This window comes from Strigops habroptila, chromosome 6 (genome assembly GCF_004027225.2).
Source record: "Strigops habroptila isolate Jane chromosome 6, bStrHab1.2.pri, whole genome shotgun sequence".
Lineage (NCBI taxonomy): Eukaryota > Metazoa > Chordata > Aves > Psittaciformes > Psittacidae > Strigops > Strigops habroptila.
Window position 1 is genome coordinate 5,786,993 of NC_044282.2, and position 12,929 is coordinate 5,799,921.

General features: G+C 37.7%; 1 protein-coding gene across 7 annotated transcripts in view; it reads right to left on the minus strand.

The window, feature by feature from the left end:
* L3MBTL3 (L3MBTL histone methyl-lysine binding protein 3) overlaps positions 1-12,929 on the minus strand; it is a 79,776-nt gene that overhangs the window by 40,248 nt on the left and 26,599 nt on the right. For all 7 annotated transcript variants that reach the window (XM_030490240.1, XM_030490239.1, XM_030490242.1 and 4 more), the window contains exons 6-10: positions 12,825-12,909; positions 10,406-10,497; positions 6,537-6,641; positions 4,824-4,959; positions 274-365 (exon numbers count right to left, since the gene is read on the minus strand). In XM_030490240.1, the coding sequence (XP_030346100.1) occupies positions 274-365; positions 4,824-4,959; positions 6,537-6,641; positions 10,406-10,497; positions 12,825-12,909 (510 nt within the window). The remainder of the gene's footprint in view (positions 1-273; positions 366-4,823; positions 4,960-6,536; positions 6,642-10,405; positions 10,498-12,824; positions 12,910-12,929) is intronic.

Genomic DNA, 12,929 nt, shown 5'->3' on the forward strand with positions numbered 1-12,929 from the left:
CAAAACACAGTACTAATAACAAGTCTTAAATTTCATTTAATATACAATTTCTGCATGTGCCAGATCAGATGTTTAAACAGATTAGTAAAAAATTAATGGATCAGAATTGCAGAGGTGAACTGAAGTGGAGATTGTTATTGCATGTGTTGTAAACATTTTTATCTTAAATTTCAGGTTTCAAGTCTGCCACTACTAAAACGGGCTGCAAGTCTGTACCGCACACATGAACATACTAGCAACTTTCCATGCTGTTAGTAACAAGTGAATACTTACTGCATTCTGGTTTTCAAACAGTGATTTAGGAGCAGCTTGAGCCTTGCATGCCTTTAGGTATGAGGGCCAGCTGAATTCTTCTTCCTTATATCCTAAATGAGGGTCATAAAAGAAGGGCGAAAAATGACAGGCATGAAACACAAGGTGCTTGAAGGTGATTTGATCATAATTGATGAAATTATTTTCCCCATCCAGTTCTGAACTGCTTCTTACAATTTCAAAACAGAAAAGACTATGTACAACTAACTATTTATCCTAATTTTATAGAACTAGATTAGGGAAAGTTACTTTGAAACTACCTATTAATTCTGCCCCAATACAAACTTGATGAGTCTCTGAGGGCGCACCAGTTTGGATTATTAGAAATTTTAGCAGGACAAACCTTACAGGAACTTACAGAGTTCAGAAGAAAACTGATGAAGCTTTTCTGTTTTTATTTGCTAAATGAAAATATTTTATTTACCAAATATCTGGTATTACAAAGAGGAATCACATTCTTTAGGGTTGGCTGAGCTTCCTTACCAAAATGTCAAGCTTTCTTTAAACTAACTGAAACTAAACTAAACTCTGTCTTCTTGAGCTGAACATTATTAGTTTCTTATAGTTGGCTAGGACTTTCATTTGAACTGTTCCTAATTTTCATCTGGGAGGAAGAATAGTCACATAAATAAAACACTAGGAAAGAACTCAGGAGATTTCAGCTCAGTTTTGATTTCACCTTCAAAACAAGCCCCTTCTAGTTTCTTAAGGAAAAAATAAGATATTTGTAATATATTGAACTGCATAAAGCTCATTCAAGTTATACGGAACTGCATAAAGTAATTCACAAGAAACAGTTTGTACTTCTAATCTGCAAAACAATGCTAAGAGTTGGAAGCAAACAGTCTTCCTCCTTTGTTCTCCTGTTAAATAATAGTTATAGAAACATCTACTTTAGTTCCTAAATTACAATGCAGTAAAACAAGACCAAAACCACAAGGAACTTCAGTGACTGATTGCTTTTTCTGAAATGTGTCAACCTCTTGACTATTTGAAGTGTTACTCAAATATGACACGGACATATTTGTGGCATATTTGTTCTGTTTAACCTTCTGAGAATTTAATACTTTCAAAGGAACTGCAAGTAAAGAATCCTTCACCTTCTTTGCATCTGGCTGTCTCACTTTTCATTTTAAATACTAGCCAATATACATTAACCTCCAAGTCCACACAACAATACTTTTCTTTATACTTCAATTGCCTCTTGTTTTGATACACTATAGCTGTAGACCAGTTGTAACCATTTTCAAATGAATGTAGTATCGAGGCTTTTAATATTCCCTTTGTAATTTTAGAGGATATTCAAATCTGACTCAAAGTTGACAGCAGACATGACAAAACTCCCACCTACCGCATGTGTGATGAGATCAGGTACTCATACTGGGACAATGTCCATGGAAAAAAAATCGGCTTCAGTAGACCATGAAACAGTTTCTGGACAAAGGGTTCTTTCTATCACTAAGTGAGAAAGGGAGATCTCTAGCTCCTACCTTATCTCTCAGAAAGGACCAAAGGTGAATTTGATTTGGTCACTGTAGATACAGAACAGTCAATGCAATTTTTTATCTTGGGACCTTTAGTGACAGTTAGTTTTCAAGGCTTTTCCCTTCTCTGCTGATTGCAGAGCAGCTCCTCTAAAGTGGTTTCAGAAGACCATGCAACCTCTACTGCACCAACTTCTCCCTTTTGCATCCATATGATTCTTGACCAATTCAGGCAAAAGCAGTATTATCACAGCAGAGCCCATGATAATTCTAGGAACACACACATCCATCCCCTCTCTGCAGGTCTCACCCACATGAGACAGAAATGTGATCTCCTTTGCACAGAGAACAAACAGCACCCTGAAACACCATCTTTTTTTCCTTCCCATGAAGCCCAGTTCAGTTTTGCTGCTCCACTCCCCTGTGCCTGCTGGTAGCCCAGCAGCAGCTGGTGCCACAGGGATGGGAGACATCCTGCTACAAGGCACCAAGACTTACCCACCCTTTCTGTTTTAATAAACAACAATAGAAACATCTAGAATAATATTCTTCCATTCTCATATCCCTCTCACCCCCCACAGGCCTTTCCCACAACAATAAAACAGCCTCACAACTCTCACCAGGAAAGATCAACTTATGCCTGTTTGGAAAGTTACCCACCTTCAACCCTCTCAGAAAACAAGGAGTCAGTTACTGAGCCCCCAAATCCCCCTGAGCACACACCTTTACAACCCACTCCTGTGAAGCAGGACACTTCTGGCCAAGCTTGCAGGAACGATTAACCAGGGCCACACTGCACAGAAAGGCAGGCAGGATTCTCTGGTCCTTTCTGAGGCCACCAGGTTCCAGACTCTTTGTGGTTTATACCACGAAGGTCATAAAGTTGCATTATATCTGGAAAATGAATGGCTACTAATGCAAACCTTTGAGTTCTTCTCTGAAGTGGTATTTTATATAAGATATGGTACCCTATGTCATAACTGGTATAGTTTTAGCGTCCATATGATTTGCAGTGAGCACTGAAATCATTAAAATGTTATACCACAGAAAAATCTAAGCAATCTGTCCAACCCAATAAAAATACACAAGAAGTCCCAACAAGCTAAGATCAGCATCTTCTCCATCCCCTTGGAACAACAGAACTCCACAAATATCAGTAAAATTAGAAAAAGTATGTATAATTAATGAACAGCTGTTTGCCCTCAGCCTCCTTCCAACACATGACTATGTGATACTGCTTGTTCTTTCATCCCACGTGCAAGGTAAGCTTGTGCTGGGGCTACTCAAGAAATCCCCCGAGTACAAGAGCAGGTTTTGCATTCAAACCATATCTCATCAATGATGAAATTGTTTACCACAGAGGTGAAGCAACAGCCAAACCATGCAGAGGGGACAGTATTTTGCAGGTCTTAGATAAAATATCAGAGAACAACCTTGCTATTCAGAGTCAAGAATATGACTTGGAGATAGTACACAGCTGTGCAGGATAACAATCAGATTTCTCACAGTCACCTTCATATACCCCCCTAATTTGTCTCCCTGAACACTTCTGATAGGCTCCATGACTTTCCTAAGTGAAAGACCCTATCCACTGCTTCAGTATGATGAAAAAAATAAACAGAAAAGAACAATCTTCCCACCAGCTTAAAACTAGAAGAGAGACTAAAGAAACTTTTCATAAAAGTGACTCAGAGAAAGTCAGTAACTTTCCTACAGCAGCAGTAATTCATGGTTAAAGATTAAGCTTTCTAAACTAGGCATTTAAGATTGAAAAGATGATATAGAACTTCCTAAGCATGCTATAATAACATCAGTACTCTACAACTGGGGACTACCCATTTGCTGCATATAACTTACTACTTCAGCGGAGGCTAACCTTCTGAGAATTTCCAATTTATGTTCAAGAAACTGCTATTTCTCCACACAGTTACGCAGAACTGTGCCTCAAGGAAAACTCCTGCACGGGGGTGGCAGCACTGAGCACTCCCTGCCCTTGTAGCCAGAGTGGAGCTAGCAGAGCACTCAGAAGAGCAGCACACACAGTCATACTCCTCCAAAGCTCAGCTGGAAAAATGCCATGCTCTCCCACACCGGCAGGCCCCATGACTCTATACTTCCAGTGGCTTTACTCTCGCTTTCCACACCTGAGTGCTTACGTCCAGTTTTATAATCCTCCGTAACACATCCTCTTGACTCTGTACACTCATAATTTCGCAGCCCTTCTAAACCACGTTATTCTACCCTCATATGTATGTCAAAACACCACATTCATCTATTTCTCACTCTCCTTTCTTTAGGATTTGCTCCCTTCATCCCCACATACTCCCTTCCCTGTCCCAAAAGGGAGCCCATTTATCCCTTTTTCTTGGTACAGTTCAGTGCAAACGCCCTCCATCTGCCAAAATAAAAGAGCTACATAATGTATAATAGAATAATTCGGCAAGCAAATGACATATTTCAACACCTGTATACCATTTACATAAGCTATGTACAAATTACACTTTCAGGCTTGTAGTCCTACCCTTTTTTCTCCATCTTTATCTGTTCATTTCTCTTTTCATCTCTATTTCAAGCTTACTCTTTTTGGAAAGAGCACAATCTTTGCTAGTGTGTGCCAACACATGTACAATAATGATGATCAGTCTCTAGCAATGCAAATGTCCTAAGACTTTCCACTAAAGGATTCTCAGCTGCCTGTGAGACGTCAATTTAAGCATACATGTCACAAGAATGCTGCCATTTTACTTGCAATGAACATTCCTTTTGGGTCTAGGTTTATTGCTTAACTTTCTTTCCTAATGCCTTATGAGTGACTCTTAGAGTTCATTTTGTTTTCCTGTTTTCTCTGAATTTGCACCGAATAAAAAAGGTAGGATTTCAACCTTCAGATTTTAAGCAAGAATTAACTTGCCATGTTCAAATACTCTGACTAAACTGAAACATTTCTACCAAAACCAAAAACTACAGCACTATACAGACAGACTTAATCTCAGAACTAAGAGAAACACATTTCAGACTAAACAATACCTTTCGGTGGATGAAGCTTGTGACCTGTTTTCTCACACCATCCAACAGGATGAATGTCTGAAGAATCAGCATTCACCCAGAAATCGTAACAATCTGGGTATCCATCAAAATGAAGCCGTATTCTGTAGCCACAAACCTAAAAGCAAGAATGTACAACATACAATGCTGTGTTTTAAAATGTTTGCCCTACGCACAACAGCTTCAGTTCAAGTATTATGTATAACAACAGTGTGTTTTCAGTCAGCCTTTTACTTCTGCTAAACCCAATACTGGATGAATAAATTCATTTGACAAAAAGGAAAGAATAAAAAAGCAAAGCTATTCTCAGTCTGAGTGCCTCCTCTTCTGGTGAAACGAATTAACTAAAAGCTGGATGTTGCCATTGGTGTTCAAGAACTTGAACTGTTCAACCCAACATCAGAACAAAACAGAAACCCAACAGAAAAACATGAATACATCCAATATCATCATGGACAAAGCACAGATAATGATGCTCTCAAGCTATTCCAATTAATCAATATCCAAGGGAGCACTCAACAATAACTATGTTCAACAGGCTCTCCACAGAGATACTGAGAACATTGAAGATGAGAAGTCAGTGGAGGTATCCCCCAGAACCTTCACTTATTCCAAGAAGCAATAAGTTAAACACTGAGAGGAAAACAGGATAAAAATTCTCTGCACAAAAATTCTCCACATCTCCCTGAGTTATGAGAGTCACAAGTGAAAATCTCTTGACATCGAGGTCACCCTGTTTTATATTTCATTTATACTCTGACATAACTTTCAGTTTGCCATCTCAGAATTCTGTGGAATTCAGGTCACTCATCCCCTGACACACCATCCGCAAGAAAATGTAAGAGACATCCACAGAAATGGGATATGACTATGGGCCATGAAGAGATCCAGAAATGGGAACACAAAAGCCCAGGCTATTAAAATATAAACTGCAAAACTACTGCTGCCTAGAATACAGTGACACAGTACCTACCTACTCCTGTTTCCCTGTTTTAATTCACAAAACCAAACCAAAAAAGGATCCTTGGTAAAACTATGTAAAAACTAATGTATGTTTGAAAGACACATAAAATGTAACTGAAAAACAGGGTCTCATTTATACTATTAAAAGCAAAGAAGCCAGCCATGAGAAAAAATATTTCATACAGTGCAGCAAAAACACAAACTGCGTTTATATTGTATATATTGTATATTGTTTATATTGTATACTAACTTGTAGAAGTTGCCAATACAGGCAATTTCGGAGGCCATCAGCCTGGAAAAATTAGCGCAACTGCAATACAAGAAAGTGTTTGGTATTTGTATCAGTGAATGGAGCAACTGTAAATACTATCAAACGTCTATAAAACTACTATATATCAGTTGTCATACTTATGTTTTTCCTACTTACTTTGTCTTTTAAATATAGATCTAAACTACAGGATTACAGAAAAATCACACATCATCCTACTAGTGTAATGCTGTTTCTTCTAGCTGCTTAAGTTAAATATATGTAAACGGTCACTGCTGCATGGCACTGGATAGCCTTTACATGCCTGTCAGGTAAATTTAATACAGCATTATTAAGTTAAAAACCATTTCCCACATACAATTTCTGTCTGCTTGTTATGGAAGAACGAGCACTTTCAGCTACTGCTGGTTTGGTTCAGTCTCTCCTGTAATTGCACACCATGGTTGCTCGCAGCCTCTCCTTACCTCAGCCACTGTGAGAACACAGTATATCGACTGGTGCTCAGGATCCACACCCTCCAGCTTCATCCCGACTTTGAATCCGTTTTTGTTGTATGGGAAAGACTGATACTGCAATGGAAAAGAACAGTTTCAATACTTCTGAAACTATACAAGAGAAAGAGTATCTTCACAAGGAAAAGAACAATGATTCTTATTCATGATCCTGAAAGAACTAATAAATCACTGTAAAGTAAGTTTTGTAGTTTTAAAAACACACGGTGGAAAAGAGAAACTGATTGTTTAAAAACCACCTTGATATCAGAATGACTTAAAACTCGAGAGTATGTAAGAAAACGATAAAAAAATTAGCAAAAAGGTTAATTAAGGGAAAGAAGATGATATTATTTACCCTCAACTTTTTTCACTAATTGTCAATAAAACATTTTAACAATGTAATTATTGGTTTTTCAATCTGTACAGTAACATTTTGACACCTTCCTGGTGGTCATCTTTCCTATTATAATAATGATGATGCTCTAGTTTGCCTTTTCATTTCCACATCTCAGGCTATGAAAAATGAGCTGTATGGCAGAAATATGAAACACTGTTTGTATATAGGGATGGCCTCTTTGATGTCATTTTCCCCTTTATATGTTGAGTCCAGATTAGCTAGTTTTTCAGGAATATTTTTGCATCACAGGAACATGACTACCCTTGTATCCCATTATAACGAACCCAGAGGAACATCTTTCGAAGAAGATAAAGTGAAAACAAGGCTAAGCAGAACAGATGTTTTCAATTGGAAGGCATCAGCATCCCATGTATCATGCTCCCTGCCCTCTGTTAAAGAAGGATATTAATGTTAAATTGGAGGGATTATCAGAAAAACAAATAAAACTGAAGAGAGCTTTCCACGGGTTAACAAATTCACAGCCAGTTTTTATGTCCCAAACGGTTACAGACAAAATATGGGAGAAGCATCTTACATGCCACCCCTTCCTTCTGTTCCTGCCTAAAACCTATGCGTGCTCCCTAGCCATCTGCAGTACCTCGGCAGTCAATGGAAAGAGCAAGGTACCAGGGGAGGTACTCAGAGAGGTTTCACCTACTCAGAAGGAAGCAAATCCTCTCTTTGGTGGTTTTGGCTGCAACTGCTATAACCAAATAATAAACCCAGGAGAAAAAAATGCAGTGCATGGCACAAGAGCAGGAATACACAGTCAAGAGGAAGGGAAATGGAGAACCAGACTAGTTTAAATCAGCCTAAAGTGGCCAGCTAATAGATGTTTAACCACAGCTCTAAGTCCCTATCTAAAAATAGCTTAGATAGTTTTGTAGACCTCAGTTAAGGCATCAGAGTATCTGACTGCAGAACATGCATTTGAAAAGTTATTTCATCCTAACATCACCATACTTCTTTATTATCAATGAAAGTTTAATGAAGTTACACTACGCATAATTCCGGATATTTCCTCAAGAGGAAATGTGAAATGTGAAAGCAGAGCATTGTTTTTTTTTACATCAATAAACTCAAATTTTGAAAGTTCATCTTGGTGCACGGACTTGCAGTTAATGCCATCTATATCACAAACACTTCACAGATAAAAAACCTCAGTGGAAAACTGAAATCCTACAAATACTGACACACTGTGGAACAATGGCAAAAAACGTAACTGACATTTTGCAAAAGCAAGCAGAAATAAAATTATAAAGAAAGGAAACAAAAAGTCAAAAATCTGTTTATCCTTTCATTATTATAATAAACACTACTGTACAAACAGGACAAAATTCTACAAACAAAACACAAAAAATTAAGCCATTATCACACAGATATTTCCTGAAATTTAAGACATGAATTAATCACTATTCTTTTCATTATCAAATCTAAAACTTCTAAGGCAACACAATCTGTTTTGTTGTTACAGCAAAATAACAGGCAACTTTTAGGTAACTTTAACACTGTTCAACAGATTTCAGTTTTGTGCACTATTCTCAGTACATCACCCAACGTAAAGCTATGGCAAACTTAGTAATCACGCACTGTCTTCACAACAAACACTTAAAGATAATTCGTTAAGGAGAGATACAAGAATAAAATAAGAGTAAAGGTAATGGTAGTCAGCAAATGAGGAGATGGCAAACTAAGCATCAGAAATGCTTATGTACGGTGCAAGAACATACACAAATCCCAAAAGATTACATCAGGAGAGTTGGGGATTGAAAAATCAAAATTCAAGGGCTGATGATTTTTTTTACTGATGCAGAAACAGCTTGTCAGTCACAGCCTAGAAATGACTCTAAGATTTAAGTACCAAGAAATGGAAAGGACTCTCTGTTTCCCTGACCATTCCTAATTAAGGATATGAAAAAACACCATGAAAAGTACTGCTTTTGAACTGGAAAAATAGAGAAAAAATAAGAATAATTCTCACAATGAAATGGAAACTGAGGATTCAAAAATGGTGGTGATGTTTGGGTTTGGGTTTTTTTGGGTTTGGTTTTTTTTTTTAACTTTCCTGTTCCTGTGGCTTGTCTGTGCATCTCTAAAATGGAGAAAATTACCTGGCTACTTCTGAGTGTTATTAAGAATTCTCTCTCCACTACATGCTTTAAATACTGCACACTACATAAAACCCTAGAGTTACCCAGGAGCTAACGACTTTAAAACAAAATATGAAATAATATGCACTGAATGGGAAAGAGAAAGGTACACTGTGGAGAAAAATAAAAGAAACAGTACATCATCATGTAATTCCAGACTTTACTACCACATGCAGTGCCCAGAAAGGCTGGTATATGCCTGTGTGCCACCAAGAGCATTTCACAGAACTTCAGAGAGGCAGAGCAACACTTTGTAAATCTACCTTCCAGATGGAGACACTACATATCCAGATCCTTTTTCTTGTTAAATTTTCAACCAGTAAATAGCACAGGGGGATATAACTACGGATGGTTGGGTAACTGCCCTTCTTGCACCTACAAATCTATGGATTCTGTATATTGCAATCCTGGTTCTTTACTTTTATATCTCAGCAATGTCTAAAAGCACCAATTAAAGGTCAGCATCACATGCACATGTAAACTGAAAAGCTAATCTCTGCACAAAAGATTTAACAGTTGAAGCATAAAGCAAACTAAGAAACAGATGCAAGAAACAGGCTACAAGTTCAGACAGAATTATCAAAAAATAATACTGGGTATCCATAGAGGAAGTACAGCGGATGAGACACGTTCACATGTTTTGCCAGGTTTTGCAAGAAAGGAGAACAGCATGGAAGCTTTGTGGATTTCCATACAGGATTCTCTCCCAAGCAAGAGAGGCAGTGCTAGAGAAAACGCTGAAACGACAAATGACAAAGACTACCATAGCCAGCAAAGGACAGGCAAGAGATGATGATGTGACATCCAATCAGATGACACACAAACGGGAACAAGCCAAACCAGTATCTGATTTAATAACATATGTCAGCAGGAGCTGCAAAAAGACAGGTAATATAATCAAAGCAACAAGCCGAAAGATTACCTTTGTACCACCTTTCTAAATATATTTGAAGAGAATGATATGCAATAAAAAAATGAGGGTATGTTGTCAGATGCTTATCTTCAGAGATTAGAAGGAAAGGCTAGAACTTGCAGATTTTGGAAAACATCTGCTTTCTGTAGTCTCAGTTGACAGCATTCATCTGCAACTACAGAATTCTCTGGAAAAGCAGAGAAAGATAACTAATTTCACATGTTTCAACTATCTTGATGATTGCTGATGGATAGCATTATTTTAATCATGTAGGGTTTTCCCCAGGAAATTTTAAAATCTCCAAATTATTTTTTTAATTATTTCCTAGAAATTTCATGATCTTAGGTGGCTGACTGACTTAAACTTCAGAGCATCATACCTCTTTAAAAAGCTTAGTAGGTACTGCAATAGCTTTTTCTTCCTCCAGATAGGATGCCCAACACCATGCTTGCCTTCCTTTAGAGGGTATAGCTGTAAAGAAGCACACAACAGCAAAAGAATTCTGCAACTGTTACTTCTCAAGAAAAACAAAACAGAAAAACCCAAACAACACTTCAAAGTTTATAATATACCTATCTCAAATCTACATTTTATTAAATGCATTCATGGAGTTTCTCAGGACTTATTTCTAGGAAATAAGTAGCTCTGTAGGTTTAACTGCACCTGGAACACAAAGGTTCCTGATTTGCATAAAAAGATTTCCGGCAACAGAAATTTGATTAGTAATAAGAAAAAGGTCTTTCAGGTGACAGGAACAACTTACGAAGTCTTGCCCCCTGTCCCTTTTCCCTTATTGCTCATAAGAAGCATTAAGATATACAATTTGCCAATGTGTCAAAAGACCAGTTAAACTCACAAAGTAGCTCAATATTTTATTTTTATTTTTTTCCTGAGAATTTCTTTGCCAGGAAAGCATTTGTGAATGGATGGCACTCGTGACATGTTTTTTTTGAGCACAGTTGAAATACTTGATTGTTTAACAGTATTCAGAATGCTTCTAACCTACTCTATCACTTTGTAGTTTGATGGGTTTGGGTGGAGAGGCAGTGATTTAACAGTAATTTCTCCAAGCCATCAAAACTGTCACAAGTGCTTTCGTACCCCCTTCATGTCATTACCACATGATAGAGAACTCCAGTTTCAGGTTTGCTTGTAGAGTATGAATACTTCTATACATTTGCACAGAAACTGTTATAATGGCTACAGTCCACCTTAATACTGGCTACAGTCACATCAGCGAGTAACAGTTTTTAGGCCTTGAAAATAAGGTGCTAAGTACACTAGCAAAAGCCAGGAACTTTAAAACCAGATGGTTTGTGAGGCTGGCCATGTATGTATTTGCTTTCATACACCTCCACTCTGCTCTACTGATCCTCACCTAAAATGCTGCCCCTGCACATGCAGCTTAGCATTTCTGACCATAAGCTCATGCTGCCAGCAGGATTCCTCACAGCCCACATTATGATTCTGGCTCGATCCTGATCATGGGCTACTCAAAAGAGAAATAAGTCCCTTAAGTAACAGTCTGGCTAAGTATTCTTATGATTAAAACATGAACCATAACAATAGCAATGCCAGACTTTCCTGAAGAAACATGATAATGTAACCAAAAGATAACAAAATTCAGAATGACAGCGATTGCGCAACACTATTAAAGAACATTCATCTCATTTTATTTGTGATTTACCCAGTTTTAATCTACTCCATTTAAGAGATCTGTTGCTCAGCACAATACAGTTATGTGCTTGGTTCTGAATATAAATTGGTCTTTTATTCCAAATCTCTTGTGCTGAACTGACATTTTCCCAAATAAAAGCAAACAGAAGAAATCTGTACAGATCATTGTCAGTGGACAGCAGTGATTTCCATAGAGCATCAGCTTTGTGCTTGTATCTCACATGCTTCTTATCACCCCAGCTTTGGAAACAACTGTTAGAAATAATATTCTTATTTCAGGAGTAATTCTATCTCAGGGGGTGATCTTCCACAACTTTTATGTGTTGCATCTTCAATCAGTATTTCATCTGCCTAGCGTGCAGCAGGGCTGTTTGGAGCTCTGCGCTGATTAGTGGCCCAGCAACTTCTCGTAATGGTTCCCAGTCTACCATAAGAAACACTCTACAGGGCAAGATGTAGGTTTGTGCTTGGTGTACCACTGAGGTATAATAGCTTCCGATTCTCTCATTCCTTCTAAAAGTACCTATCACCTTGAAAAAACTGCACTCATTTAAAATATGTTTTATTATGCCGCTTGATGCAGTGTATGTCCCTTTGGACTGACTATAGCAATTATTCCTAAACAGTTCCATTAATGTGTCTATTTCCAGCACATACGGTAGATACAAAATTGATCCCCAAGGAAAGAAAAGTAAACTTTCACTTCTGCTTAATACATGTCTTTCAACATCTGGGAACTCCATGGGCCCGATTCCCTTTAATACTGACAGTCTTTAGAAGCATGAAAAAAACCCTAAAATGTGCATCAATTACATTTACACTCACTATATCCTCCTCCACACTGCCAGAGGTATACAAACTGGTTCTTTGTAAAAGGTAATCAATCTCCAAGTGATGGGGTTTTTCCCCAGAATTCTCTTGGCTCTCGCAATTTTTCAATCCTTAAAATTTAATTGCTATAAGTAACACTAATACTCTCTTTTTACAGAACTGAACTGGAAAAAAAGATTTATTCAATAGGGAATACAAATTCAGTCAAACAATGCTGGCAATTCAATATAAGAGATGGATATTATGTAAAGAATTGACAGTTGAGATTTTTATTTCGTAATCTAACTTACTTTGCTTCAAAACTGTTATTTCCCCTTTCCTTTTTCTCCTGGCTCTCTGAGAGACTCTCAAGATCCTTCCTTCAGGTTTGTCTTCCTAAATTAAAAAAAGAATAG